Source organism: Pipistrellus kuhlii, unplaced genomic scaffold (genome assembly GCF_014108245.1).
Source record: "Pipistrellus kuhlii isolate mPipKuh1 unplaced genomic scaffold, mPipKuh1.p scaffold_m20_p_6, whole genome shotgun sequence".
NCBI classification, from domain to species: domain Eukaryota; kingdom Metazoa; phylum Chordata; class Mammalia; order Chiroptera; family Vespertilionidae; genus Pipistrellus; species Pipistrellus kuhlii.
The window spans coordinates 17,196,211-17,223,916 of record NW_023425562.1 but is presented as its reverse complement, the minus strand read 5'-3'; the positions used below and the strand labels follow the sequence as shown (position 1 = coordinate 17,223,916).

Here is a 27,706-nt window from a genome sequence, read left to right as displayed (position 1 = left end):
GTGGGAATCGTTGGGGAGGTCTCAGGGGAGGGTTTCAATAGAATATTCATCAGCTTCCCAGGTGTGCTTTTTCAGGGTCTTGGTCTCCACTGATTGGTCAGCACCCGGCACGGAGTCATTGATCAAAGACCCTCAGCTGGTCAGCAAGAGGGCATGGGGTCATTAGCCAATGACCCTCCGCTGGTCAGCACCAGAGCATGGAGGGTCACTATCAATGACCCTCCGCTGGTCAGCACCAGAGACAGGGGGGAGGTAAGTAGACAATAACCCTCAACTGGCCATGATCAGGACATGGGGTCACTAGCCATGACCCTCAGCTGGTCTTGAGGCAGCCATGGGGTCACTTGTCTGTTTTGCTGCTTTTCCAGGCCTGGAGCTGAAATACAACTGAGGCCTAGATGTTATCTTTAGGGAGGAAAGGTCAGGGGGTGGAAACGCAGGACCAGCTATATGCTAGAGGAGGAGAGGTGACCCTGGGGCCTTGTTTTCCCAGTCCTGCTCCTTGTGAGGCACCTGGGGCCCTTTACCCTGGTGTCTGTACCCAGCCCATCGTCCTTGCTTGGCTCATGTCTGTCTGACTGCCTGTAACACCGTATTGAAAGAATGAGTGAGCGAATGAATAAATGTACAAATGTCCTAGAGCAGCTGGAACAAAGCACCACAAATAAGGCAACAAAATCAGCAGAAACATTCCCTCAGTTCTGGAGGCCGGAAATCTAAAAGCGAGGTGCCCACAGGCCACGTTCCCTCAGAATCCTGCAGGGAGGACCATTCCTGTCCCTCCAGCGTCTGCTGGTCGCTGGGGATCTTAGCATTCTTGACCTGTAGATGCATCCCTTCCATCTCTGCCCCCATCTTCACAGAGCGCTTTCCCTGCGTGTCAGCCTGTATCTCTCCTCTTCTCGTCAGTCACATTGCGTGAGGGCCTCCCTAGTGTCCTCATTCACTCGAGTATCTCTGCAGAGACCCTACTTCTGAGGTCATATTTACAGGAACCAGGGGTTGGGGTTCAACGTTTTTTGTTTGTTTGTTTTTTGGAGGACACAACCCATAACAACTGCCAAGGGCAACTTGATCGTGGTCTGATTTTCATTTATCACTAAGGCTCTCGGGCTTGCTTTGTCCCTGCAAGCAAAAGGTCTACAGCTTTTACGGGTGGTGCTGCCTTACACCCTGCAAGGAGGTACTTATTTCACCCTTGATTCCTCTTTCCTTCCTATGAGACCATCTGTGCTGCCTTTGTGGCCATGGTAATGACTGGATTGACTCCCAGTTTCAGTGCCCGTGTTTCTCTCCCTTCTGGGTGATGACAAGAAGCATTCTAACATCTAAACATGTTAAACTGACCTCACTCTCTTACTGAAGTTCACAGTCCTCTATGCGGTCCTTAAGCCTCATTACAGTCCAGCCCCAGCTCTACCTTTCCTGCTTTTGCGTACTTATCTGGCTTTTAGCAGAACAAGCAAGACAGGTGGCTAGACCTTAAACCCAAGACTTCTTTGCAAATGTCTTCCACAAGTGACTACCCAGATTTCATGTTTCACTAAACATGAAAACCTTCCTTAAAATAGAACAGGAGGCAATAGATTATGTCATGGCATGCTTGTAGCTCTAGTCAAATAACCTGGATTTTAAAAATATGTCATTCTAAAACTCCTCTCACCTCCACTCCTCATTCACAGTAACATGGGCCTAAACTCAGTTGCTGGAAGCTACCCATTGTCTACTAGGGGTGTCGAACTCAATCAGAGAAGGGGCCAAAATCTAAAATCCAGCCTAAATCACGGGCCGAATGGTTTACTGAACAGTCATAAACTGTCATTGTGATGGAAACGCAGCGGAGTGCAGTGATGACAGCGCGGTGCGGGCGACATTGTAAGGCCTGGCGGGACGGATTTGGCCCGCGGGCCTTGTGTTTGACACATGTGGTCTACACTATCATGAAAGTGCAGCAGGGAACACAGAAGCCTGATGGACCTTGGGCTTTAGCAAGGGCTAAAAGCTATGCACTGATTGTTCTGTCAAGACAATGGTGGCACAAGGCAATCCTCTAACCTGATAACCTTTTACTGTTTAACAAACTTTATCTTTGATATGCTTGTTTGCTTTTCTAAAGGGAAAATGTGTATTCTAGTAAATAAAAGCTGGAGATTAGGAGAGCTTCGCCACTAGAGTAAAACCTATGCCTGGCTTCCCCGATGCCTTCTAAATTTATATCTGTCTAGTGTATTCATTTATGTGAAGCCCCTTCTCCAGATCCTGAATCCTTGCTGAAGAAGGTTGCGGCATTTTCATGCCTCAAAAGGAACATCTGGAGAAGATTTGCTGGTGGGAGAAATGAAGAAAGTTCACTGGAAAGGTTGGATCGCCGAAAAGGGTGGGGAGACTCACTACACATAAAGCTCATGCCAAGCTTTGGAAGTCGTGATCTGTACGTGGGTGAGAATGCATTTTTCAAGCCAGGCCATAATGGGGGGAAATTTGAATAAAAGTCAAAAATATTGTAAATTTTAGGTTTATATGCTCAAAGATAAAGAAATTAAAATGTCTAAAGTTACTCTCTTAAACCAGACTCAAGGAAAATGAGTGCCCTTGTCATCTTTAACTATTGATATATGGACTCTTGTTCAAACTGCATTACGCCTAATTCATAATTGGGAATCAAAAGTCGTTAATACATAAGGCCCCAGGGTCCTCTGCCTCTAGTATGGAAAGGCTCAACAGCTAGAGAAAATAGAGCTATCAGTCCATTTACAAAAGGACTTAAAATAGAACAGGGGGCAATAGATTATGTCATGGCATGCTTGTAGCTCTAGGACTTTGTAAATGGACTGATAACTTTAATGCTTTGTCTGAAAAATGCCATATGAAGCCTTGGGACAGACAGATTTTAGCTAAATAACTTTAGAGGCCAGTCAATGCTATGGAAAGAAAGATCTAGGAAAAGAACTCTGATTTATTTATTTTTTAAATATATTTTATTGATTTTTTACAGAGAGGAAGGGAGAGGGATAGAGAGCTAGAAACATTGATGAGAGAGAAACATCAACCAGCTGCCTCCTGCACAGCCCCCACTGGGTCTGTTCCCCACAACCAAGGCACATGCCCCCAACCGGATTCGAACCCGGAACCCTCCAGTCCGCAGGCCAACGCTCTATCCACGGAGCCAAACCGGTTTCGGCAGAACTCTGATTTATTAAGTCTTGTCTATGTGTTATGGGTACCTGTCTGTTGATTGTAGTTTTATCTGTCTTTGTTGTTTATTGTTATTCTATTAAGCATGCCTTTAATTTAATAAGTAAAGAAACCTAGGTGGCCAGGCCATTTACTGAATTTCCCCAGAGCAAACAGGATATGGGGGTGGGGAGACACATGGCCAATGATACAGGTCCTAGGAGGCAAAAGGAGGTAGAAATAACTAAAAAGGCTCCAGCCCATTAATTACTAGGTTCTTTTGATGATCCTGTAAAATGGACACCCACTCATAAGTGTGTTATTAAAAGTCTCATTTTCATGATGTTTTTATTTCCCAGGCTGTCATTTGAAATTTGGATAGATGAAACACTCTCACAATGGGGATACATCTGGGATTTATGTACCCGTGGGGAGAAAAAGGCTAGCTTAAGAGAAGGTGTGCCCCATCCAACTTTGGGTGGCCTCTTGGGCTGACTCCATCTCTTTATGGATACTATAGAGTAAACCCAAGACTGTTTTTCTTTAAAAGATGGCAAAAATGGCACAAGGAAAATATACATGCTGGTTTAGGCAACAAGATTAGTATTCCCATAATAAAGGGTCGTTCTTGAATAACAATAGACTGCATTCCAATGTTAACATTAAGGCCACTGAAAGTCAGTAAACTGTCTCTGTTGCAGAATTTGACAAAGTAAATGCCTTAAATAATAGCAATTGGCTTTAAAATATCAAAATTGTTGAAATATGGATAAATAGATGTAACTGAAATGAAGAATTTGCGGTGAAGCTTTTCATTAATAATTATAAATATATTGATGGTGGGGGTCCAGCCACTTAGGGGGGAGACTGGCTAAAGCTCTCTGTTGGAGGAGGGGACTGGTCTTTCTCTAAGGGAAAAAGTGGTGCTTTTAAAATTCAGGCTGCTTTCTTCCTCCCCTTACCTTTTCGCCAGCCTCATATAGTTTTACAAAGTCTTTGGTAACTTTGGAGTTTGCTGAATTAATAAAAATTATTAAATAGCTAAATATTTTGAAATAACAGAATACTGAAATATTTTTTTAAAATATGTTTTGATTTTTTTTTACAGGGAGGAAGGGAGAGGGATAGAGAGAAACATTGATGAGAGAGAATCATGGATCAGCTGACTCCTGCACACCCCCTACTGGGGATGTGCCCGCAACCAAGGCACATACCCTTGACCGAAATTGAACCCAGGACCCTTTAGTCTGCAGGCCAATGCTCTATCCACTGAGCCAAACTGGTCAGGGTAGAATACTGAAATATTAATCGGAGTTTGCTTCATATGAAAAATCTAAAGGAGAGAATTTAATCTATTAATTAAATATGTCTTATATTTTATTTAAAATATATCTTTAAAAATATAAATATATTACTCATCTAAGAAATGCTAAGTATTTACCTTGCCACCTAAAATTTGAGGCTTCAAAGGGTTTAAAGTCCAAATTAAGTTGGGAGGAATTAAATAGTTGTGATAATAAAATGCATAAAGTATACAAATTCATTTTTGAGAAGAATGATTCTTCAGTTTCTCTGGAGAAATTAGTAGTTCAAAATATATTATAGTCCTTATGTGTACTATGTGTGGTAAAATTTCAATCTAGGATATAATATTTTATATGGTCTGATTAAAAAGAAGGATTAATTCTATGGTCTGAACCAAATTTTTAATATAAAAAACAATTTCAATTTAATTGATATATTTTAGAATAATTACAAAAAAGTATATAATATAATCTTTGAGTTATGTATATTTGATAGTCTTTCCAAGTTAAATTTTAAGACTTTAACTGAGATAGCCTGGGACATTCCAAGGGCCCTGGAATGATTCGAGGATTTATTCTCTCTTAAAATCAGTGGAAAGCTTTATCTGTGCCTTTTTCTCTACCCGATAGTCCAGACTCCCCCCGTATGAGCCTGGTCCACAGGGTCTTGCCCAGAACTGAGGTATGGTGCAGTCAGGAGCTTCCTTCTGCCTCCCACCAGAGAAAGACAGCCAGGCACTCAGCTGCCCTTCCTCTCTCTGGCAGCAATTTAAAAAGAACATGAAAAAACTCTAATTCTTGTTAAATTTATTATGAAAACAAAAAAAGGGGGAGATGCTAGAAGCTGGAACCCATTGTCTACAGTACACTATCATGAAAGTGCAGCAGGGAATACAAAAAGCTGATGGACCTTGAGCTTTAACAAGGGCTAAAAGCTATGCACTGATTGTTCTGTCAAGACAATGGTAGCACAAGGCAATCCTCTAACCTGATAATCTTTTACTGTTTAACAAACTTCACCTTTGATATGCTTGTTTGCTTTGCTAAAGGGAAAATGTGTATTCCAGTAAATAAAAGCTATTGGGTCTGGAGATTAGGAGAGCTTCGCCACTAGAGGAAAGCCTCTGCCTGGCTTCCCCGGTGCCTTCTAAATTTATATCTGTCTAGTGCATCCGTTTATGTGCAGCCCCTTCTTCAGATCCTGAATTCTTGTTGCAAAAGGTTGTGGCAGTCAATCATTTCTATAAAGTAATATCTTGTTAAAACCTGCCAATAATATTTAAATAAGCAAACGTTTACAAGTTGTAATGAGGTCTGTAACAAAAGTAGTTGTTAGTACTCAAGAGTACAAATATGTTCGTAGAGAAATACTTTGAAAACAAAAGCCATGTAGCTTGGATCAAAATCTATGTTTAAATAAGCTAACCCATTGGTTTCTAGGGTGGTCTTAAGAATACCTTCTGAGCAAGGAAGCTGAAGACTAGTTTTTCTAAACCAATAAGGATAACTGGCATGCATAATAAGTGTTCCTCAAACCTGGAACACACCTACCTTAGAATCTTATTATGTTTAGAAAGATCTTCCAAGCAAGCGGTAAGGGCATCAGAAAGATAATCCTGGATTTTATGCCACACATTTATTTATTCTGTAGACAACCTATGTATCTTGTAGACAACCAGGCCTATTTTTGCTGCAGTAAAATAAAACTTCAAAACACAACCAACTCTACCCTTGATACATCATGTCCCCGGGAAGTCCCGGTAGAGGGAGGGGAAAACCAAAGCTGCAGTACCGGCTGCTGCCTGCCATTTCCTAGAAGGTGTCTCGCCTCTGAGGTTGGACTCAAAAGTGCAAAAGGAAAAACTTAAAAATCAAACCTAGAATTCGCCGAAACCGGTTTGGCTCAGCGGTAGAGCGTCAGTCTGCGGACTGAAAGGTCCCAGGTTCAATTCCGGTCAGGAGCATGTACTTTGGTTGCGGGCACATACCCGGTAGGGGGTGTGCAAGAGGCAGCTAGTCGATGTTTCTCTCTCATCGACGTTTCTACAGTAGCTATCTCTCTCCCTTCCTCTCTGTAAAAAATCAATAAAATATATTAATTTTAAAAAAGTGCTACAGCAATGTCAAATTGAAAAACAAAAAAACAAAAAAACAAACAAACAAAAAAACAAAAAAACACCTAGAATTCAACTGTGTATGTTGAGATTCGGTTTTATTTATGCTACTAGCTAAGTAAAAAGCATACATGTTGTGTCTGTAGTACAGTCAATACATTTGCGACTTTTCAACTAAAATTCTCTATACAAAGTCACTGCCAATTGATATGATCACTGATGGCACAGGGCTTAGAAAAACCAAAAGGCATAAAAAGTTTGCAGTCTTGCCCCAAGATATAAAAACTAAATTTAAAACAATGTCATAAAATACATGATTTAAAGAGTATATAAAAAAGAAGTCACATCAAATCAAGTATAAAAATAGCCAAACTGCCTATTATGAGCTGTAATGTTTCCATTAGTCCACACAGGATCTGACATAGAACTTAGCAGTTTCCAAATACGCATCATTTACTTTAAGCACTGCCACCTCTGCAGAATGGGGAGCTGGAGGAGTGACACTGCTGTTAGTGTTTTTAAAAATACAAAACCTTTCCCTGTGAATTAATGAAGGAAAGAAATGGCTCTTCTAGGCTTCTTGGTAGCCAATCCTGTGCCTGGAATTATAGACTACATCTACTGTTTAACAGGGGAAAGTTATACTACTTGAGAAATCGTTATCCAACTGGGATAACTATTGAACTTGTCAATGGTGTTTCTTTGATAATTTGAAGGAATTCTCAGTATTCACAGAGTTTACTTGGTGAAAATAAAATAGAAGTCACAAGACAATCTGAATTAAAATCATCTTCACTAGTTTAACTTGCAGAAAATATATTTTGGATAAAAGATTATAATACATTACAATGTATTATAAAAGGTTTTGTATTTTTAAACATAGTGTAAAGTTGCTCTCAACCACATGGCACAATATTTTGAAGTAAAATCTGCTCAACAATAACAACATGCACACAAAGTAACGTAGGTGAATTAACTTTGAGAACGTCTCTGCCTTTAAAATTAGCAATATTGAGTTCACTCCTTAGAATAGCACATATACCAATGTTCTGCATAGAAAAAGGTGAAAGACATTTTAAAGGGCTAAATTTTCCAGGATTGCAATGATTCCTTCATACATAACTGGTGAAGTAAATTTAATAAGAATGTGTTTTTCCTGATCTTCAAGTTCTGAGCCATGCCTGAAAAGTTCTAAATAGGAAAAAAAAATAAAAAATTGTTTTTAAAAGTCTTAATCCAGTTTCTGTCTGCTAGGAGCAAGGCAGCAAATATGTTTTCAACCCTTTATGAAAAGATAAAGCAGAACAAAAGTGATATATATCTTCAGATTATAAACAGGATTGTATGTTCTAGTCCACCATCCTGACAATGAATGTTAAGGGCTCCAACAGTAAAGATTTCAGTGCACACGTTGTGAACGGCTGACAGAGATGGCCTGGAGAGCTTTGTCTAGGAGCTGGCGGGCCGGGTGCAAGTGAATCTCAATCCAGCAAGGAGTTTCCTTGATGCTCAGACTTGGGTACTTCGATCCCCAGCCTTGCACAAAACTCATCCTGAGGATGCATATGTCCTGTAGGTCTTTCACCCCCATCAGTGAAGGATCTGTCAAATGTAGCAGAAAAAATTGAAAAGACATCAGGAGGACAGGCTGATCTCTTCCCATTCTCCCTCCATCTTACATTAATAAAGTGACAGCTCCCCTTAGGTCGCTCTCCCCAGCATATAATTATCCATCCAAGTGACAAGAAGTACAGACCTAAATGTTATCAACGGAGACTGATAACTTTTGGTTCACATTTGTGGATAATAAAGAACATTATAAACTGATGCACAAAAACTGATGAACAAAAAGATAGGTACAGAGGCGATAAAGCATCAAACAGACTGTCAAATTACAGTGGGAAGATTAGGGAGAGGTGGGAGGGATAAGAGATCAACCAAAAAACTTTTATGCATGCATATAAGTATAACCAATGGTTGCAAATCACTGGGGAGTGAGGACATGTGGGGGAGGCAATGGTAAGATGTGTACACATATAATACCTCAATTAAAAAATGGGGGGGAGGGAACAAGAAAAAAAAAAAACACCTTGGTTCAGACAATTTGCATTCCACCTGAGTCATCTGCCTAACCAGCAATTAGAAAGTAAATTACTGCAATCTACCCACACCCTACCAATTTTTCTCTTTAGAAATGGAGGTGAATAGAGGAGATAAGAAGCAACTTGACTTTAAAGGTAGTGCATGTCCACAGAATGGATCATGCAAACCTCCTGTCTATCTAAACAGCCTGGTTCAGAGTAAGACATGACTAATAATGGAACAGTTAAGAGTCCTGGTTCCATTAAAGCTTCTTGGAAGACCCTGACGATGTCTCTCCATTTCACAATGTAACAGAGAATATGCAGCTACTGAATCATTAGATGAGAATGAGAAGTTTAATATTTCTGGATTCTTCAGTAAAAGCATGTTTATAGCATCAGAACTACCAAATGAATGGTTTAGATGCCTGAATTTTTTTTAAAAAAAAACAATCAAATTCTGTAAATGAAAAAGTTCAGGAGGCACAGACAGTCCCAACCAAGAAGAACTCAAACAGGCCTATGCTCAGACACATCATAATTAAAATGCCAAAAATTAAAGACAAAGAGAAAATGTTAAAAGCAATAAGAGAAAAGCAAACTGTTGCCTACACAGGAGTTTCCAGACGGCTGTCAGCTGATTTTTCATCAGAAACTCTACAGGCCAGAAAGGAATGGCATGAAATACTGAAGATAATGAAATGTAAGGATCTAAAGCCAAGATTACCTTATCAAGCAAGGTTATCATTCAAAATAGGTGGTGAAATAAAGAGCTTCCCAGACAAAAAAAAAAAAAAAAAAAAAAGTCTAAAGGAGTTCTTCACAACCAAACTAGCACTGCAAGGAATGCAAAAGGGACTGCTGTAATGAGAAGAGATAAATAGGATTAGAAAAACATATGCATAAAGAATTAAAATGGTAATAAGTACCTATCAATAATAACCTTCAATGTAAATAGATTAAATACTCCAATCAATAGACATAGGATAACTTAATAGATACAAAATCATGATCCAATTATGTGCTGCAACAAGAGATTCACCTCAAAACAAAGACTCACACAGGATTAGAGTGAAGGAATGGAAAAAATTTTCCCATGCAAATGAAAATGAAAAATAAAAAAGCTAGGTAGCAATACTCAGATATGAAAAAAAAGATTTCAAAATGAAAGGCCATCATAAGAGACAATACAGGTCACAACATAATACTAAAGGGATCAATCCAACAAGAGGATATAACCCTGGTAAACATATGTGTATACCAAATATAGGAGCACCTAAATATATTAAAAACAAAACAAAACAAAACCTTTAGAGGTCTTTTAAGGGAGAGATAAACAACAATACAGTCAGAATTGGGGACTTTAACACCCTGCTGACTTCACTGGTAGATCTTCCAGACCAAAAAATAACAAGGAAACAGTAAATCTAAATGACACATTGGGTCAGGTGGATTTAATTGATATTTATAGAACATTTCACCCCAAAGCTGCAGAATATACATCCTTCTCAAATTCACCTGGGTCATTCTCAAAGGTAAACCACATGTTAAGACACAAAACAAGTCTCTACAAGTTGAAGAAGATTGAAATCATAGCAAGTGTCTTCTCAGATACAATGAAATGAAATTAGAAATCAATTACAGTAAAAACATTAAAAAAGCATTCAAACACATGGAGGCTAAATAGCATGTTATTAAACAATGAATGATTTGCCAGTGAGGACAAAAAGGAAATAAAAAATTTCCTGGAAACAAATGAAAATGAGCACACAACAATGCAAAATCTCTGGGACACAACAAAAGCAGTCCCAAGAGGGAAGTTCATAGCACTATTATAGGCATACCTTAAAAAAATTTTTTTAACAAAAAACTATTTAACTCTACATCAGAGAACTAGGAAGAGAACAACAAGGAAAGCCCAGAGTAAGTAGAAGGAAGAAAATAATGAAGATTAGAGCAGAAATAGATGACACTGAAACTAAAAAAGCAATACAAAAATCAATAAAACCAAGAGCTGGTTCTTTGAAAAGATAAACAAGATCAATGAACATTTAGTAAGACTCATCAAAAAACAAGAGAGAGACCCAAATAAATAAAATCAGAAACAAAAGTGGAAAAGTAACAACACAAAAATACAAAGGATTATAAGAAAATACTATGAGCAACTATATGCCAACAAGCTGGACAATGTGGATGAAATAGATAAATTCATAAAAAAAAATACATTCTTCCAAAACTGAATCAAGAAGAATCAGAAAACCTCAACAGGCCAATTAACAACTGATTAAATAGAAGCAGTAACCAAAAGACACCCAGCAAACAAAAGCCCAAGTCCAGATGGCTTCACAGAGGAGTTCTACCAAACATTCAAAGAAGAGCTACCAACTATGTTCCTCAAAATGATTCCATAAAATCAAGAGGAAGGAACACTTTCATGCTCTTTTTATAAGACCAGCATTATCCTAGTCCCAACACCAGATAAAGACACCACAAGTAAGATAATTACAGGCCAATATCCCTAATGAACATAGATGCTAAAATTCTCAACAATATATTAGCAAACTAGATCCAGGAATATATTAAAAAGATCATACACCATGAACAAGTGAAATTTATTCCAGGAATGCAAGGCTGGTACAATATGTTCAAATCAATACACGGTATACATCACATAAACAAACTGAAAGACAAAAATCACATGATTATATCAATAGACATAGAAAAAGCATTCAACAAAATTCAATACCCATTTTTTGTAAAAACTTTCCCTATAGCGGGAATAGAGGGATATCTCAGCATAATAAAGGCCATATATGACAAACATACAGTCAACATCATATTCAATAGGCAAAAACTAAATGCATTTCTCCTAAGAATAGGAACAAGACAGGGATATCTGCTATCCCCACTCTTATTTAATATACTCCTGGAAGTGCTTGCCACAGCAAGATCAGATAAGAAGAAACATAAAAGGCATCCAAATTCAAAAGAGGAACAAAACTTGATTATTATACTACATAGAAAACCCTAAATATTCCACTAAAAAAAAACTACTATAGATTTAATGAAGGAATTAGGCAATTTGCAGGATACAAAGTTAACACCCAGAAATTGATCTCAATTTTTATACACCAATAATGAAACTCACCCAGGGGCCTCTTATGGCAGGGATGACAGGAAAACCAATGCTGTCTACTCTGTCCTGAGACTCTGCCCCATCCAAGCTGAGCACTCAGGCTTTTGCAAGTCTTGTCTCATAAGAGTGTCTCCAGCACAGTTCTCCCAGCATAGACACAGCTGATCCTCAGAGCCAATTGGCCTGGAAGTCAATTCCCCCCAGTAATACCAACAACAATCAAGGCTTAACTACAACAGGACTGTGTACACAGCCCACAAAGGGCTGCACCAAGAGTGTCCACCTCAGGTAACTGGGGAGGCTGAGCCACTGGGCCCTATAGGACACCTAGCACACAAAGCTACTCTATCAACTCAGGGAAGCAGCAAAAATATGGAGACAAAGAAACAGATCACAAATGAAAGAAATGGAGGAAAGCAAACAACTGGATATAGAGTGAAAACCACAGTTATAAGGTTTTTCAAAAAATTTCCAGAAAATGCCGATAGCCCTAACTGGTTTGGCTCAGTGGATAGAGCATCGGCCTGCAGATTCAAGGGTTCCAGGTTCAATTCCAGTCAAGGGCATGTACCTTGGTTGCAGGCACATACCCAGTAGAGAGTGTGCAGGAGGAAGCTGATAGATGTTTCTCTCTCATCCATGTTTCTAGCTCTCTATCCCTTCTCTTCCTCTCAGTAAAAAAATCAATAAAATATATTTTTAAAAAAGAAAAGGCCGATAAATTTAGTGAGACCTCCGAGAATATGAAAAAGAACCAACTTTAAACATACACTGACTGAAATAAAAAATATAATACAGAGATCCAACAGCAGACTAGAGGAATGCAAGAGTCAAGTCAAAAATTTGAAATACTAAGAAGCAAAAAAACAAAACAAAACAAACAAAAAAAACACTCAACTGGAAAAGCAAAAAGAAAAAACAATCCAAAAATATGAAGACAATGTAAGGAGCCTCTGGGACAACTTCAAGTGTACCAACATCAGAATTATGGGGGTACCAGAAGAAGAGAGAGAGCAAGATACTGAAAATCTATTTGAAGAAATAATGACAAAACTTCTCCTACCTGGTGAAAGAAATAGACTTATAAGTCTAAGAAGTGCACAGAACCCCAAACAAAAGGAATTTAAAGAGGACCACACCAAGACACATCATAATTAAAATGTCTAGAGTAGGGGTGTCGAACTCAATCAGAGAAGGGGCCAAAATCTAAAATCCAGCCTAATTCGCTGGCTGAATGGTTTACTGAACAGTCATAAACTATCATTGTGATGGAAACGCAGCGGAGTGCAGTGATGACAGCGCGGTGCGGGGCACATTGCAAGGCCTGGCGGGACGGATTTGGCCCGTGGGCCTTGTGTTTGACACATGTGGTCTAGAGCAAAAGACAAAGAGAATATTAAAACAAGCTAAAACAGTTACCTACAAGGGAGCACCCATACGACTGTCAGCTGTTTTCTCAACAGAAACCATGCAAGCCAGATGAGAGTGGCAAGAAATATTTAAAGTGATGAATAGCAAGAACCTATAACCAAGATTACTCTACGTAGCAAAGCTATCATTCAGAATTAAATGTCAGACAAAGAGCTTCACAGATAAGAAAAAGCTAAAGAAATTCATCACCCCCAAACCAGTATTATATGAAATGCTGAAAGGTATTCTTTAAGAAGAGGAAGAAGAAGAAAAAGGTAAAGATAAAAAGTATGAACAACAAATACATATCTATCAACAAATGAATCTAAAAATTAAATGATTTAAAAATCTGAGGAACAGAATAAACTGGTGAATATAATAGAATCAGGGGTATAGAAAGGGAGTGGACTGATAATTCTCAGTGGTGAAGGGGTGTTGGGGATGTGGTAAGAGATTGGGCAAAAATTGTATACCTATGGATGATGACAGTGTCGGGGGGTAAGGGTAGAGGGTGAGGTCGGAACCATGTGGAGGGGAGCTATGGGCGGAAAAAGAGAAACAATTGTAATAATCTGAACAATAAAGATTTATTAAATTTAAAAAAAAAAACTAAAATAAAATAATACTTAATGAAGGAGGCCAGAGTATGCATTGGAGTCAAGACAGTCTCTTCAATAAATGATGTTGTGTGAAAATAAAAAGTAAAGCCGAAACCAGTTTGGCTCAGTGGTAGAGCGTCGGTCTGCGGACTGAAAGGTCCCAGGTTCGATTCCGGTAAGGGGCATGTACGTTGGTTGCAGGCACATCCCCGGTGGGGGGTATGCAAGAGGCAGCTGATCGATGTTTCTCTCTCATTGATGTTTCTAGCTCTCTGTCTCTCTCCCTTCCTCTCTGTAAAAAATCAATAAAATATATTTTAAAAAAAGAAAGAAAAGAAAAAGTAAAATATCATAAATAAATAAAGTTGGGAAAATTGAACAGATACGTGCAAAAAAGTGAAACTGGTCCACCAACTTACACCATACACGAGAATAAACTCAAAATGGATAAAAGACCTAACTGTAAGTGGTGAAACCATAAAAAATCCTAAAAGAAACCACAGGCATCAAAATCTCAGACATCTCTTGTAGCAGTATGTTTGTGGATACATCTCCTAGGGCAAAGAAAACTAAGGAGAAAATAATCAAATGAGACTACATCAAAATAAAAAGCTTCTGCATAGCAAAAGAAACAATCAACAAAATGAAAAGGAAGGCCATTGTATGGAAGAACATATTTGGCAATGATACATCTGATAAAGGTTTAATATTCAACATATATAAGGAACTCATACAACTTAACAAAAGGAAGACAATCAAGTTTAAAAAATGGACAAAGGACCTAAATAGACACTTCTTCAAAAGACATATGAAAAAATGCTCCAAGTCACTGATCATCAGAGAGATGCAAATTAAAACAGTGAGGTACCACCTCACACCTATCAGAATGGCTACCATCAACAAATCAACAAATGACAAGTGCTGACAAGGATGTGGAGAAAAAGGAACCCTAGTACACTGCTAGTGGGAATGCAGACTGGTGCAGCCATTCTGGAAAACAGTATGGAATTTCCTCAAAAAGTTAAATATGACACTGTTATTTGACCCAGTGATCCCACTTCTAGGAATATGTCATAAGAATCCCGAAGCACCAGTCAGAAAGAATGTATGCACCCCTTTGTTCATAGCAATGCAATTCTCAATAGTTAAGATCTGGAAACAAGCCAAGTGCCCATTAGCAGATGAGTGGATAAAAAAGCTGTGGTACGCTTACACCATGGAATACTATGCAGCAGCCAAAAAGAAGGATCTCTTACCCTTTAAGACAGCATGGAGGGACCTGGAGAGTAGTATGCTGAGTGAAAGAAGCCAGTCAGAGAAAGACAAGCATCACATGATCTCACTCATAGGTGGAATCTAATGAACAAAATGAACTGATGAACAGAATAGGTCCAGAGACACGGAAGCATGGAACAGACTGTGGAATCTCAGAGGGAAAGCGAGGGAGGGTATTGGGTGGGAAGAGAACAACCAAAGAACTTGTATGCAAGTATGCATAACCCATGGGCACAGACTATAGGGGGGTGAGGACCGGGGGGGGGGGGGGGGGGGAGGGGAGAGCGGGGTCAGCCTAGAAAGGGGAAAGGGGACATATATAATATTTTCAATAAAGGGGGAAAGGAGGATATATATAATATTTTAAACAATAAAGGTTTTAAAAATTAAATTAAAAAAAAACACACAACAACAACACAAACGCATACTTACGGCTTACAAGTGTTCCACCTTGTGGTCCAGGGAGAGGGAAGACTTCGGACCCGGGTGTTTCCAGGGAATCCACTATCATATCTATATAGAGCAGGTGCCTCAGGATTAGATTATGATACTCAGTCAAATCAAAGACCTTAAAAAAAAAGGGTGGGGGGGGGGGAAGAGGAGGATCAGTTTAATGTTACGAGTCCACCAGAAAAGATTCCAGATAACAATCCACACGCAATTTACTTAAAACCCGTAGCTCTCAGAAGGAAACAATTTAAAATGTTCGGTTTTCATGTATACTGGAATTGGTGGTTAAAAAAGCTGGCCAGCAGGACAGCAGTGGTGGCGACATGCCCCTGAGCCCTTGATCTAAGTCCGTGTGGGTCAGTGTTATGGTCCCTGTGAAAAAGGACCTCTTCGTGTACAAACACACACACACACACACACACAAAAAAAAAATTAACAAATCGCCCCCACTCTTTCAAGACCAACTGCTACGAGTTTTCTGAAGGCTGGATTGATGACCTTGGTTGTTAGTTATATAGTCAACTTCTTTTCTTCACTATTCCAGGAGTGTGATAAGAGGCATTGACACTACATTAAAAAAAAAAAAAAAAATCTGCATTTTTAAGAAATGCATACCTAAGAGCAAAATAACTTCTGTCTGGTACATAGTATATATTCAACACGGTCATGTTCTGTTCATTCATTTCAAATGACAAATAATCCAAAGATTTCCAGTCAGGATGAAGGTGAGGTATGTATGACAACCTTCTTTCTCTGCTCCATTTACATGATATCCTTGCCCAGCCAGTGTTGCTCAGTGGTTAAACGTCAACCTATGAACCAGGGAGTCACCGTGTGATTCCCATTCAGGCACATGCCCAGATTGCAGGCTTGATCCCGGTGGGGGGCGTGAAGGAGGCAGCCGATCAAAGATTCCCTCTCATCATGGATGTTTTCTGTATCTCTCGCTCCTTTCCTATAATTTTTTAAATTGATATTCTCCAATCCAACCATATAATTCCTATGGAAAACCAGGGGATAGCAATAGCCCAAAAATCCTGAAAAAGAACAAATTTAGAGAATTCACACTTCTCAATTTCAAAACTTGCTGCAAAGCTACAGTAATTGAAGCTGAGAAGTGCACTCATAAGAATAGATACACACATCAATGAAATACAACTGATAGCATAGAAACAAGCCTTATATTTAAGGTCAATTTAATTTCAACAGGGGTATCAACATAATTTGATAAGGGAAACGGTCTTTTTGACAAATGGTTGCTGGAACAACTGAGTAGTCTCATGCAGAAGAACGAAGCTGGATCAACCTCCTTAAACTATGCACAGAAATTCACTAAAAATGTCTAACAAGCCTAAGTTTACAGCCAGAACTATAAAACCCTTAGGACAAAACACAGGAGTCATACATTTTCAGGACCTTGGAGTAGGCAATGGTTTCTTAGATATGACACCAAAAGCACACCCATTCAAAGAACAGATAAACTCAAAGATACCAAATTGAACAACTTTTGTGTGGGTTGCAAATCATATCAAGAAAATGAAAGACAAGCCAAAGAAGAAAAGATTTTCAAATTATATATCAGGCAAGGGAGTGATACCAGAATATATAAAGAACTCTTTCAACTCAATAATAAAAAGAAAACCCAATTTTAAAAAATGGACAAAAGATCTAAACAGACATTTCTCCAAAGAAGACATACGAATGAGCAATAAGCACCTGAAGAGATATTCAACATTATTAGTTATTAGGGAAATGCAAATCAAAATCACCATGAGATACCACTTCACATCCACTAGGAAAGCTAAATAAGAAGGATAACCAGTGCCGATGAGCATATAGAGAACTGAAACCCTCACATATATCGGGTCTAGTAATAATTAATGTCGTTTTTAACATTCGTTTAAAATCTTGCTTGGTGTTGACTTGTATTGACATAACCTTCAAACATGTGGTATCTACAGAACGTGTGAAGTGCAATTAACAAGTTTTGCTTGAAAAAGTTTGTGTTTGGTTTGGTTTTTGTTGCAAAACTAGGGCTAAGAAGATGGCGGATGAAGAGCATATTCGGCACTGCATGCTTTACGAGTTCCAATTAGGAAGAAAAGCAAGTGAGGCTGCAAAAAACATCTGTAGTGCTCTTGGTCAAGATGCAGTTAGCACCAGAAAATGCCAGTGTTGGTTTGAGAAATTTCGCAAGGGAAATTTTTCGTTAGATGACAAGAGTGGTCGAGGCCATGTGTCCAATTTTGATCAAGAAGCTCTTCAAGCTCTTTTGGTGCAAAATCCTCAAATTACCCAACAAGAGCTTGCGACAACTTTAAATTGTTCACAAAAAACAATTTCCAATCAATTGCCTGCACTTGGCAAAGTCCAAAAGTTTGGAAAATGGGTTCCTCATGAGTTGACCGACAACAACCGTAATCAAAGAGTCACAATTTGCAGTTCGCTCCTCTCTCGTCAAAACCGTTTGCCGTTTTTAGAGCAAACTGTTACCGGAGATGAAAAATGGGTGCTGTATGTTAATTTGAAAAGGCGGCCTCAATGGTTGGACAAAAATGAGGCTCCACAGCCCACGCCAAAACCTGACTTGCATGTGAAAAAAGTGATGTTGTGTGTTTGGTGGAATTTTAAAGGAATTCTTCATTATGAACTTTTACCATCTAACCAAACCATTCCAAGTGCAGTGTATAGTGCCCAATTGGAAAGGTTAGCCCAAGCTTTAAGAGAAAAAGAACCCGCGCTGATTAATCGAAAGGGCGTAATTCTTCACCACGATAACGCACGACCGCATACTGCAAGAATCACTGCTGAAAAACTGCGCCAGTTGGAATGGGAAGTTCTCCCTCAACCTGCATATTCTCCTGATATTGCCCCTTCTGATTACCATTTGTTTCGTTCTTTGCAAAACTTTCTTCTTGGAAAAAAATTTAATAATGAAGAATGCCTCAAAAATGCATTGACCGAATTTTTTGCATCAAAATCACAAGAATTTTACAACAGAGGGATTAAAATGCTTCCTGAGCGTTGGGCAGAAGTAGTAGAAAACAACGGCAACTATATTGTTGATTAAATTTTGTTGTATTGTTTAAATAAATTCGATTTAAAAAAGTATTAGAAAACGACATTAATTAATACATCGCTGGTGGAAATGGAAAAGGACATGGCCACTTTTGAAAACAGTCTGTCGTCCCTCAAAAAGTTAAGCATAGAGTTGCCTATGATCCTGCAATTCCACTCCTACTTATATATCCAACAAAATGAACACACACATCTGCCTAAAAAACTCCAATATGAATGCTCATAGCAGCATTATTCCTAGTAGCCAACAAGTGGAAACAACCCATAGTCCATCCAATGCTGATGGACAAATCCACAGTGGACAGCAGGGCTAAAGACCTTGGGGTCCCAGGACCACAAACGGTAGGTGCAGAGGACAGAAGTCTGCTTCTTAGAATAAAATGGAAAGAGACAATAGCCAGGCACTCTGGGGTCTATCAGTGGGCACCTGCCCATGAGTCAAAGGCTGGCGAAATGCCTTACAGCTAACCCAGAAAGCACCCAGGCAGATTCTCGCCCAGGGCAGAGGTGAGCATCAGAAAAACCTCTGCCACAGGACTCAGGCCCTGAGGACTGGACCCAGGGGATTGGAACTCAGCTTCCTCAAAGGGTGCAACTCCTCTACCTTCTAAATGGAAAAGCTGGCTCTGAGACTGGATCCCTGGGTGCCAGCCTCAGGCAGAATGGTTTCAAAGGGAGAAACCATGACAGGGAGTGAAAACAAAAACTAAGCCCTGGCCAGCGAGGCTCAGCTGGATGAGCATCATCCTGTGTCCTGGAGGGGCATGGGTTCAATTCCTGGGTAGGGCACCTGCAGAAGGCAGCCATCTGTTTCTCTCTCACATCAGTGCTTCTTTCTCTCTCCCTTCCTCTCTAAGTCAATTAAAACATTATATATATATATATATATATAATGTGTGTGTGTGTGTGTGTGTGTGTGTGTGTGTAGAGAGAGAGGGGGGCTATCAAATTATAATATTTTTCTTTCAAACAGTGTTTTTTTCAAAGTAAAATGAGTTGAATATGTAATAATAAAAAAAATACCTTAGGCTTAATTTGATGGAGAATTAGAATTTCCTTTCATAAAATTCTAAAGATTGGCTATGAACATCTTACATTTTTTTTTATAACAAAGGAATATGCTTATAGGGTCTCATTCAATATTTTCAATAACCTGTGTGTTAGTCTAAACCATTGAAACATTTGCTACTAAAATAACAGGGCATGAGTGTAAATCACAAAACTAGATAACCAGCCATGTCAATAAGTACCCCCCAAGGAAATGTGTTTTAAAAACAGCATAATTTCTGGGATTTAATACATAAAAAGTCATTTTTCTTTTTCTCCCTCCTCCATCTCAATTCTCTAAGCAAATAAAGCCCCCCAAGTCTGAGATATTTTAGCAGAATGTCCACTAACCTTTTGACTCGTTGTTGGGCAGATCTTGTGAACACCTATCCCATACATAGCCTTACATTTTGTGTCCAAGTAGTCGCTCTGTATGAAGACTGCATGGTCACTGAGGCACCTGACCCAAACCTCTGTACCATTATATTCCAATTTCACACCTTTGCCTATGCACAACCTTAGGGAGGAAAAGGGAATTACATTTTATGTTGATAAGTATTAAAAAACACATTAGTTCAAATGACATACCATACTCAATACTTAAAAATTAAAAAAGAAGAAAGAACTTCATATAACACCATAATCAAAAGATTGCCATTGTATATTTTGTATATTTCCTTCTTTTTAAAATATCTTATACTATTCGATATATAATTAAAGTGTGATATGCTAAGTGTCTGACCGTTCCACCAGTTGCTAGGATGCGCACTGACCACCAGGGGGTTGACATTCTGTCTGTTAGGTTAGCTTGCTGCTGGGGTCAGGCCTATCGGGACTGGGCGAGATGGGCTGGACAAGCCCTGAAGCCCTCCCGTGGTCTTTCCCCAGACAGCCAATATTCTGCAGTCCTTCCCTGGCCAGCCAGCCCCCATCAGCCCTAATCAGAACTGGGTGAGATGGCCTTAATCAGCCCCCCGATCACCAGCCAGGCCAAGGGACCCCACTTGTGCACAAATTCATGCACCAGGCCTCTAGTTCATATATAATAATGATGGGCATCTATCCTATATAATAAAAGAGTGATATGCAAATTAACCACTACTCCGCTACACCCACAAGCCATGCCCACCAGCCTATCAGAGCAATTATGCAAATTAATCCAGCCAAGATGGCTGCGGCCACTGGGAGGCTTGGGTTTCCCAGGCGATAGAGGAAGCCAAGCTTTCCACACACCCTGCCAGGCCCAGGCCTCCACTTAAGGCTCCAAGTTTTAATTATAGAGGTAAATAAATCCCCTGCCACCACAAGTGAGCAGGAGACTTGGCTTCCCTCCAGGCTACAATGTTTCAATGGTAGAAGATAAATTCCAGATTCCAGGGCCTCTGCTTGGATTGCTGGGGGCGTGGCCAGCCTGCAAACCACCACAGGCCCCTTGCTCAGGCCACCCATGCCCTAAGGAACCCCCACCCTGATCCAGGACACCCCTCAGGGCAAACCAGCTGGCCCCCACCTGTGCACCAGGCCTCTATCCTATCTAATAAAAGTAATATGCAGAATTGACCATCATTCCAATACACAAGATGGCTGCCCCCATGTGGTCAAAGATCCTGCACCTATGTAGACACAAGATGGCCAACAGGGGAGGACAGTCGAGAGGGACCAGACCTGCAAGGGAGGTCTGTGGGAGGCAATCAACCCTGCAGGGAGGGCAGTTAGGCGTGACCAGGCCAGCAGAGGAGGTAAGTTGAAGGCAAACAGGCTGACAGGGGAGCAGTTAGACATCTATCAGGCTAGCAAGGGAGTGGTTAAGGGGTGATCAGGCTGGCAGCCAGAAGGGGTTAGGGGCAATCAGGAAAACAGGCAGCTGAGCAGTTGGGAGCCAGCAGTCCTGGATTGTGAGAGGGATGTTCGACTGCCCCTAAGTAGGCAGTCGGACATCCTTGGAGGGGTCCCAGATTGGAGAGGGTGCAGGCTGGGCTGAGGGACACTCCCACCTCCTGTGTATGAATTTCGTGCACTGGGCCTCTAGTATATATATAAAAGGCTAAGAGATCATCCCACTGACTGAATGGCCAGCTGGTGTGACACGCACTGACCACCAGGGGGCACACGCTCAACGAAAGAGCTGCTGAGCTGTGGTGACTTGGCAGTGGTGGTTTTTGGGTGATGCACCCTGGAACCAGAGAGGAGGGACCCACACAATTCCACCTTAGGCCATGGGTTATGTTGTTGCTGGGGCACTGCTGGCCCCAAATTTAATTTACTGCTGACCTTGGTGACCTCAGACACCCTTTGAGTTGAGATACCACCCCAGGTGTGGCTGGCCGGGGAAGGACTGCAGAAAGTTGGTTCCAGAGCATGTCCAGCCACCACTTTCTAATTAATTTCTCTCAATGTGCATGAATCCATGCACCAGGCCACTAGTATACATAACATAATGCATAGTTACTGTGTCTCAGACACATGTAATATAAACTCTCAATTCAATGAGCTAAATATTATTATTCCCACTTCATAAATGACTAAACTAAGGCTTCTAGCTACACTGTTCAAAATGATAGCCACTAGCTACTACAAGTGGATATTTAATTTAATTTAAAATAATTGAAAAATTCAGTTAACCACATGACTATATCTTAAGTGCTCAGTGGTTACATGGCTAATGGCTGCAGTGCTGGACAACGCAGATACAAACCATTCCCTTCATCACAGACATTTCTTGGACACATTGGCTTGGGGACCAGGTGATTTGCCAGACACACAGCTAGCAATAGAGCCAAGATTATGTATTTACACACACTCACACATTTTCTTAGAGTTGAGATTACAAAGTACCTAACACTGTGTATGTTTTCCTATAGTATTTCATCTTAAGCATTTACATTTGATTATATAAACATTTTATTAACATTTTAATGGCTACATAAAAAATAAAAGTTTATCAAAATTTACTCAATCACTTTCCCTTTCATTGTTTACCAACATTATAAATAACACATGCAGAGCCATGTCTTCATTTTAAATTAGTGCCTTTCAATAGATGTGTAGAATACATGATTGGAGGATACAAAAACTACTTTTTAAATTGGATTCCAAAAGGTGTTGTTACTATTCAAAACAGGAACCTCACTTATAAACAAAAGAACCATTTTTTAAATATTTTAAATAACAAACATCTGCAATACAAGTGGAATGCTTACTGATTCTGAATTTTCAAAATGACCTTTACTTCTTTTTTCCTAGTGGAATGAATTCACATTATCTACTACACTGAGAAATATAACTGATTAAAAAGACAATGTAATGTATTCAACTTGTAAAATACCTATACAATCAATACCTTGCTCTCTCAATGGCTTCTGTCCTGTGGACATTGGAGAGTTGACCTAAGCAAAAGCGATCTCCTCCAGAAGGGTCCACATATCCATCAACAGTAACAATAGGGCAGCTGGAAGGAACCTTAAATGTCTCTCCTACTTGAACATCCATTTCAAAGTAAGCGATGGAACACCAATACTCAGGAGCTACAGGAGACAAATGGGAGCAAACATCACTCCATAAGGCAAAGCTGTTCCTCAAATACAGGCTGAAGGAACAGAAGAGGAATCTGAAAGCACCCAAAAGAATTGGATAAAATGATGCCTGAAATATCTAGGCATTTTCCTGTATTCTATTTTTCAGCTCAGGGCCTAGCATTCTTAAAACTCTAGACATTTTTTAAATCTGGAAATCCAAAGAACAACAGTAATCAGGACAGAAATAAATTATTTTACCATGGCATTTCATTTCACATATTTTTTTAATTTTTAAAATTGATTTTGAGAGAGAGAGAAAGCGAGAGAAAGAGACTAATTTGTTGCTCCTCTTATATTTATGCATTCATTGGTTGATTTTTGCATGTGTCCTGACAGGGGACCAAACCTGTAGCCATGGTGTATGTGGACAATGATCTAACCACTAAGGCAGACTAAACTTTTCTTTTTCTAAACACACTGACTTTAAGACTACTCTGGGGAATATTATAGAAAACATCAACCCATAGCATATGTTTCCAGTTCCCTAATTGAGTGTAAGAACCCAAGCTAGTCAGCCATTCATTCCGACCAGTAAAGGTTAATTGCACTCTAACTAGATAGCTGCTGTGAGCGGCAATGCTCAATCCTCTCTTGGCTGAAAGGTCATTTGTTGTATCACTTAGTGAAGGCAAGTCATGTTTGCCACTATGATTTTAACGCTGAAGATGCATTTAGTGTGTTCATTTGAACAACAACAAATGGTTTAAAATAACTGTGAATGTAAAAGGCTGAGTTAACAACATGAAACTTTTCTCACAATGTAAGAACTTAGCTAAATTACCATATTTTTCGGACCATAAGACGCTCTGGACCATAAGACGCACCAGTTTTTAGAGAAGGGAAATGAAGAAAAAAAGATTCTGAAACAAATAGTGTCCTAAAATATTTTATGTGCATTAAAACCCAACATCACAGTCATAAACACATGTAATCAACCCTGTAAAGTAAACAGCAGCATTTAGAACCATTTTAGAGCCAGGCAAGCACACAGAGACCACACAGAGCCGGGCAAGTAAAAAAACTTTTTTTTTTTAAGTATATGTGTAGTCTATATTTGGACCATAAGACGCAGGGACTTTTTCCCTCCACTTCTAGGGGGAAAAAAGTGCGTCTTATGGTCCGAAAAATACGGTATGTGTTGTAATGAGAGGCATAAAGCACAGCTTTATCAAATAAATGCTGTTCAATGGAAAATGTACATCTCCAAGGTATTATCTTTAATTTCTGAAATCACGTCATTCAAGAAAATATTTTTAAATTTGGTTAACTTTTTTTAAAGTTAGAATTTGGATAGAGCACCTAAGAAATTCATTATGAATTATTCTTTATATTATTTAGCTCTGAATGAGATGCCCTGTGAGAATCTTTTATGACACATAAAGGTCCTCTCGCCCTGGCTAGTGTGGCTCAGTTGGTGTGTCATACACTGACAGGTCTAGGGGTCAGGGCACATGCCTAGGTTTGGGGTTCAATCCTTAGTCTCTCTGGGCGTGTACAAGACGCAACTGATCTAAGTTTTTCTCCCATATTGATGTTTCTCTCTCTCTCTCCCTCCTTCCCTCTTTACAACCAATAAATATACCCTTGCATAAGGCTGAGTGTAGTAGATATTAAATGGTGAGGAGAAGGGCAATATGACTGGAAGCCTACTCAATGCAGGCCCAGGCCTTTCCCTGCCCTCTCTCTCTGCCTCACCCCCAACCCAGCCAGAATCCAAGCACCCAGGTTGCTGAACCCAGGTTTGGTCTGACCTCAGGGGTCAGACACCGTGCTGTTCCCACAGCCTACAGCACATTTGGTGATGGGTGACTTGCCTGCTCCCAGATTCCAAGGCATATGCCCGCTCGACTCGGCCTGGGAAGACGCCATCACTCCTTGTATTTCAGCTCCAGGCCCAGATAAGGAAAAAACCAGCCAGTGCTGAGCTCAGGACCAGCTGCACTGAATGACGACCCCTGCCCTGGTGCCTGCCTATCAATCACTGGAGACCACAACCCTGAAAGGATATACCTGAAGAACTGCTGTGCATCCTATTAAGATCTTCCCCTGGGACCTCCCCTAAATCCCTGCCTTAACACGCTTCAGATGGAGCACCCAGTGACTCTCCCTCCCTGGAGCACACCTGTGCCTTTCATCCCTCTCTCCCTCCCCACCCAGGCACAGTACCATCAGCTTCCGCACTCCAAGTCCCAAGGGCCCTTCCTCGACCTCTGTAACGTGTTGCCTAACCCCATTTCTTCTAGGAATTACTCTTGTCTCTCTAAATCAAAACAAGTATTATTTGCATCCTAAATCAGCACCAAGTTTATTAAACTCTCACATTTACTCCTGGTGAGCATAGCAGAAGTGCTTTTCATACTCTAATGTGCAAATCAATTTGGCCTTCTGATCCAGAAATTCTTCAACTCTATTAAATGGAAGAGTTATAAGCATCAAGATCTCACCCTCACTGTGTTAATGGCCAGAAGAAAAAAATGGAACAATCATAAATAACAAATAACAGAACACTGTTTAAGAAAATTATACAGCTCTATTTGAGAAACTATGTTATCATTTAAATCAATCATTATGGTTACTATAGTTATACTTTTAGAAAATCTTTATTGGAAATGAATGCTAAAGTACCTACATATACAATGACTACATAGGATTTCCTTCCAAACAGAAGGTGAGGGTATGAATAAAGAAGGGGGATATGAATGAAGCAAGGCTCGCCATTAGTTGTTAATAACTAAAACTGAGTTCAATGAGGGCGGGCTCTCCCATATTATTCTGGTATTTGTTGTATGTTTGAAATCCTTTATAATAAAACATTTTTTTTAATTAGGGTGAAAATTAAAGGGGGGAGTTGAAATGATATATTTTGCATCTTTTTATGATAAGAAAGACAGTTATGGAGGAAAGGAAAGAAAATTAAAATCCTAAGTTCATGTTAAGAAGCCATCGGTATGTTATACCTAAATTTTCTTTTAAAAAAAATATTTTATTGATTTTTTTACAAAGAGAAAGGGAAAGGGATTAGAAACATCGATGAGAGAGAAACATCAATCAGCTGCCTCCTGCACACCCCCCACTGGGAATGTGCCCGCAACCAAGGTACATGCCCTTGACCAGAGTCGAACCTGGGATCCCTCAGTCTGCAGGCCAACGCTCCATCCATTGAGCCAAACCAGTTAGGGCTAAACTTTCTCTGTTAAAATTTAATATTCAAACTATGAACTGAGAAAATCTACTTAGCTATTTACTCCTTTCAGCATAGTTTAATCTGTCTTTAAATCCCAATTAGCCAGAGATTCCTGAATCTATCTTCTAAGACTTATTTTTCTTTCCAGCATCTACTTCAGCCCTTCCCATTTCCAGGGGTGCCTTCCCTCCAGGGCGGGGCAGCGCCCTCCCTCCCCACCAGGGGGCGCTGAGAGCGTCCTCTAGTTTCTACAGCATTTTTCTAACGCTCCGGTCCCATTGCAGGAGATGCAAATAAATACATGTTCCTGGTGTCACCCAGGAACACGTGGCCACGTATCCACCACGGAATTCCCTGCTGTTTTGCAGAAGCAATCTATGGGTATAGCATAGCGACGGATTGGGGTGGTGGCGCCGCCCATTTCCCCTCCCGATCCTTTATGTCCCTCCACATGAGGCTTCCCTTCAGGCACCTGAGTCCCAGGGAAACTTCAACCTCTGCCCCTCACTGTCCTGCCTTAAACCAAGGGTGACATCTGCTTTTAAAGCTCTTGAGAGGCTCAGGGCGTGGCTGGGAGGGGACACGGGCGCCCCCTGATGCCGGTTGAACTCGCCCTGCCTCCTGTCCTGGCTCCGGAGCTCCATCCACCCCCACCCCCCCACCCCCACCCCGTCAGTGAGGCGGGGCTGAGAGCCCAGGCGGTGGCGGTGGGGGTAACACCTTCCCTCGGATGCTCGGAATGGCTCCTGGCCCCTCGGGGTCCACCTGGGCCCCAGGAGGGGCGGGGCGGGGCTCGGAGGCCTGCAGCCCTCCAGAGTGGCCAGTGCTCAGCGCGCCGGGCACCTTCCTGGTTCTGGGCAAGCAAGGGCCTGGCTTAGCTCCTCCGCCTGCCCCAGGCCCTGGTGGACTGTATGACCGTTGTCATAGCTACCTCCCAGGCGTCCTCGCAGCGCGGAATTAAAGATGCTTCACGTGCCACACCCTCGGGGACAGGAGCAGGAGAGTCAGCCTGGCTCTGGGCCTCGGGTGGCAGCAGGAGGGCCAGCCACAGGCCTGTGGGCGGCGGCCAGCACCCTCTGCGCAGACCTCCCCACCGGGCTCTGGTCCCGGCGAGCGGCTCCAGGAGGCTGGGACCCCGGGTGTCCCCTCCCAGGACGACCTCACCGGGGCAGCTGGGAGGGGGGCGGAGGGGGGGCCTCCGGGGCAGACGCGGCCGCCAACGCCTTGGCGCGACAATGGCGACCCCTGGTGGTCATCGCAGGAAGTGGCCCGCCCGCAG

At 40.8% G+C, this 27,706-nt stretch overlaps 1 protein-coding gene and 1 long non-coding RNA gene across 2 annotated transcripts; one reads left to right on the top strand and one right to left on the bottom strand.

Moving 5' to 3' along the window:
• The first annotated feature begins 294 nt into the window (after positions 1-294).
• On the top strand, positions 295-20,400 carry LOC118707875. Its single transcript, XR_004984410.2, has 3 exons — positions 295-428; positions 17,913-17,919; positions 20,389-20,400. It is a non-coding gene; the product is annotated as an uncharacterized LOC118707875 (long non-coding RNA).
• On the bottom strand, positions 7,864-27,706 carry LOC123651570 (mothers against decapentaplegic homolog 4-like). The gene is made up of 5 exons (XM_045574862.1): positions 27,359-27,706; positions 23,009-23,192; positions 20,020-20,185; positions 15,526-15,661; positions 7,864-8,194 (listed from the first exon to the last, which is right to left on the bottom strand). The coding sequence occupies exons 2-5, from the start codon at positions 23,155-23,157 to the stop codon at positions 7,992-7,994; spliced, it is 654 nt and encodes a 217-aa protein (XP_045430818.1). The 5' UTR covers positions 23,158-23,192; positions 27,359-27,706; the 3' UTR covers positions 7,864-7,991.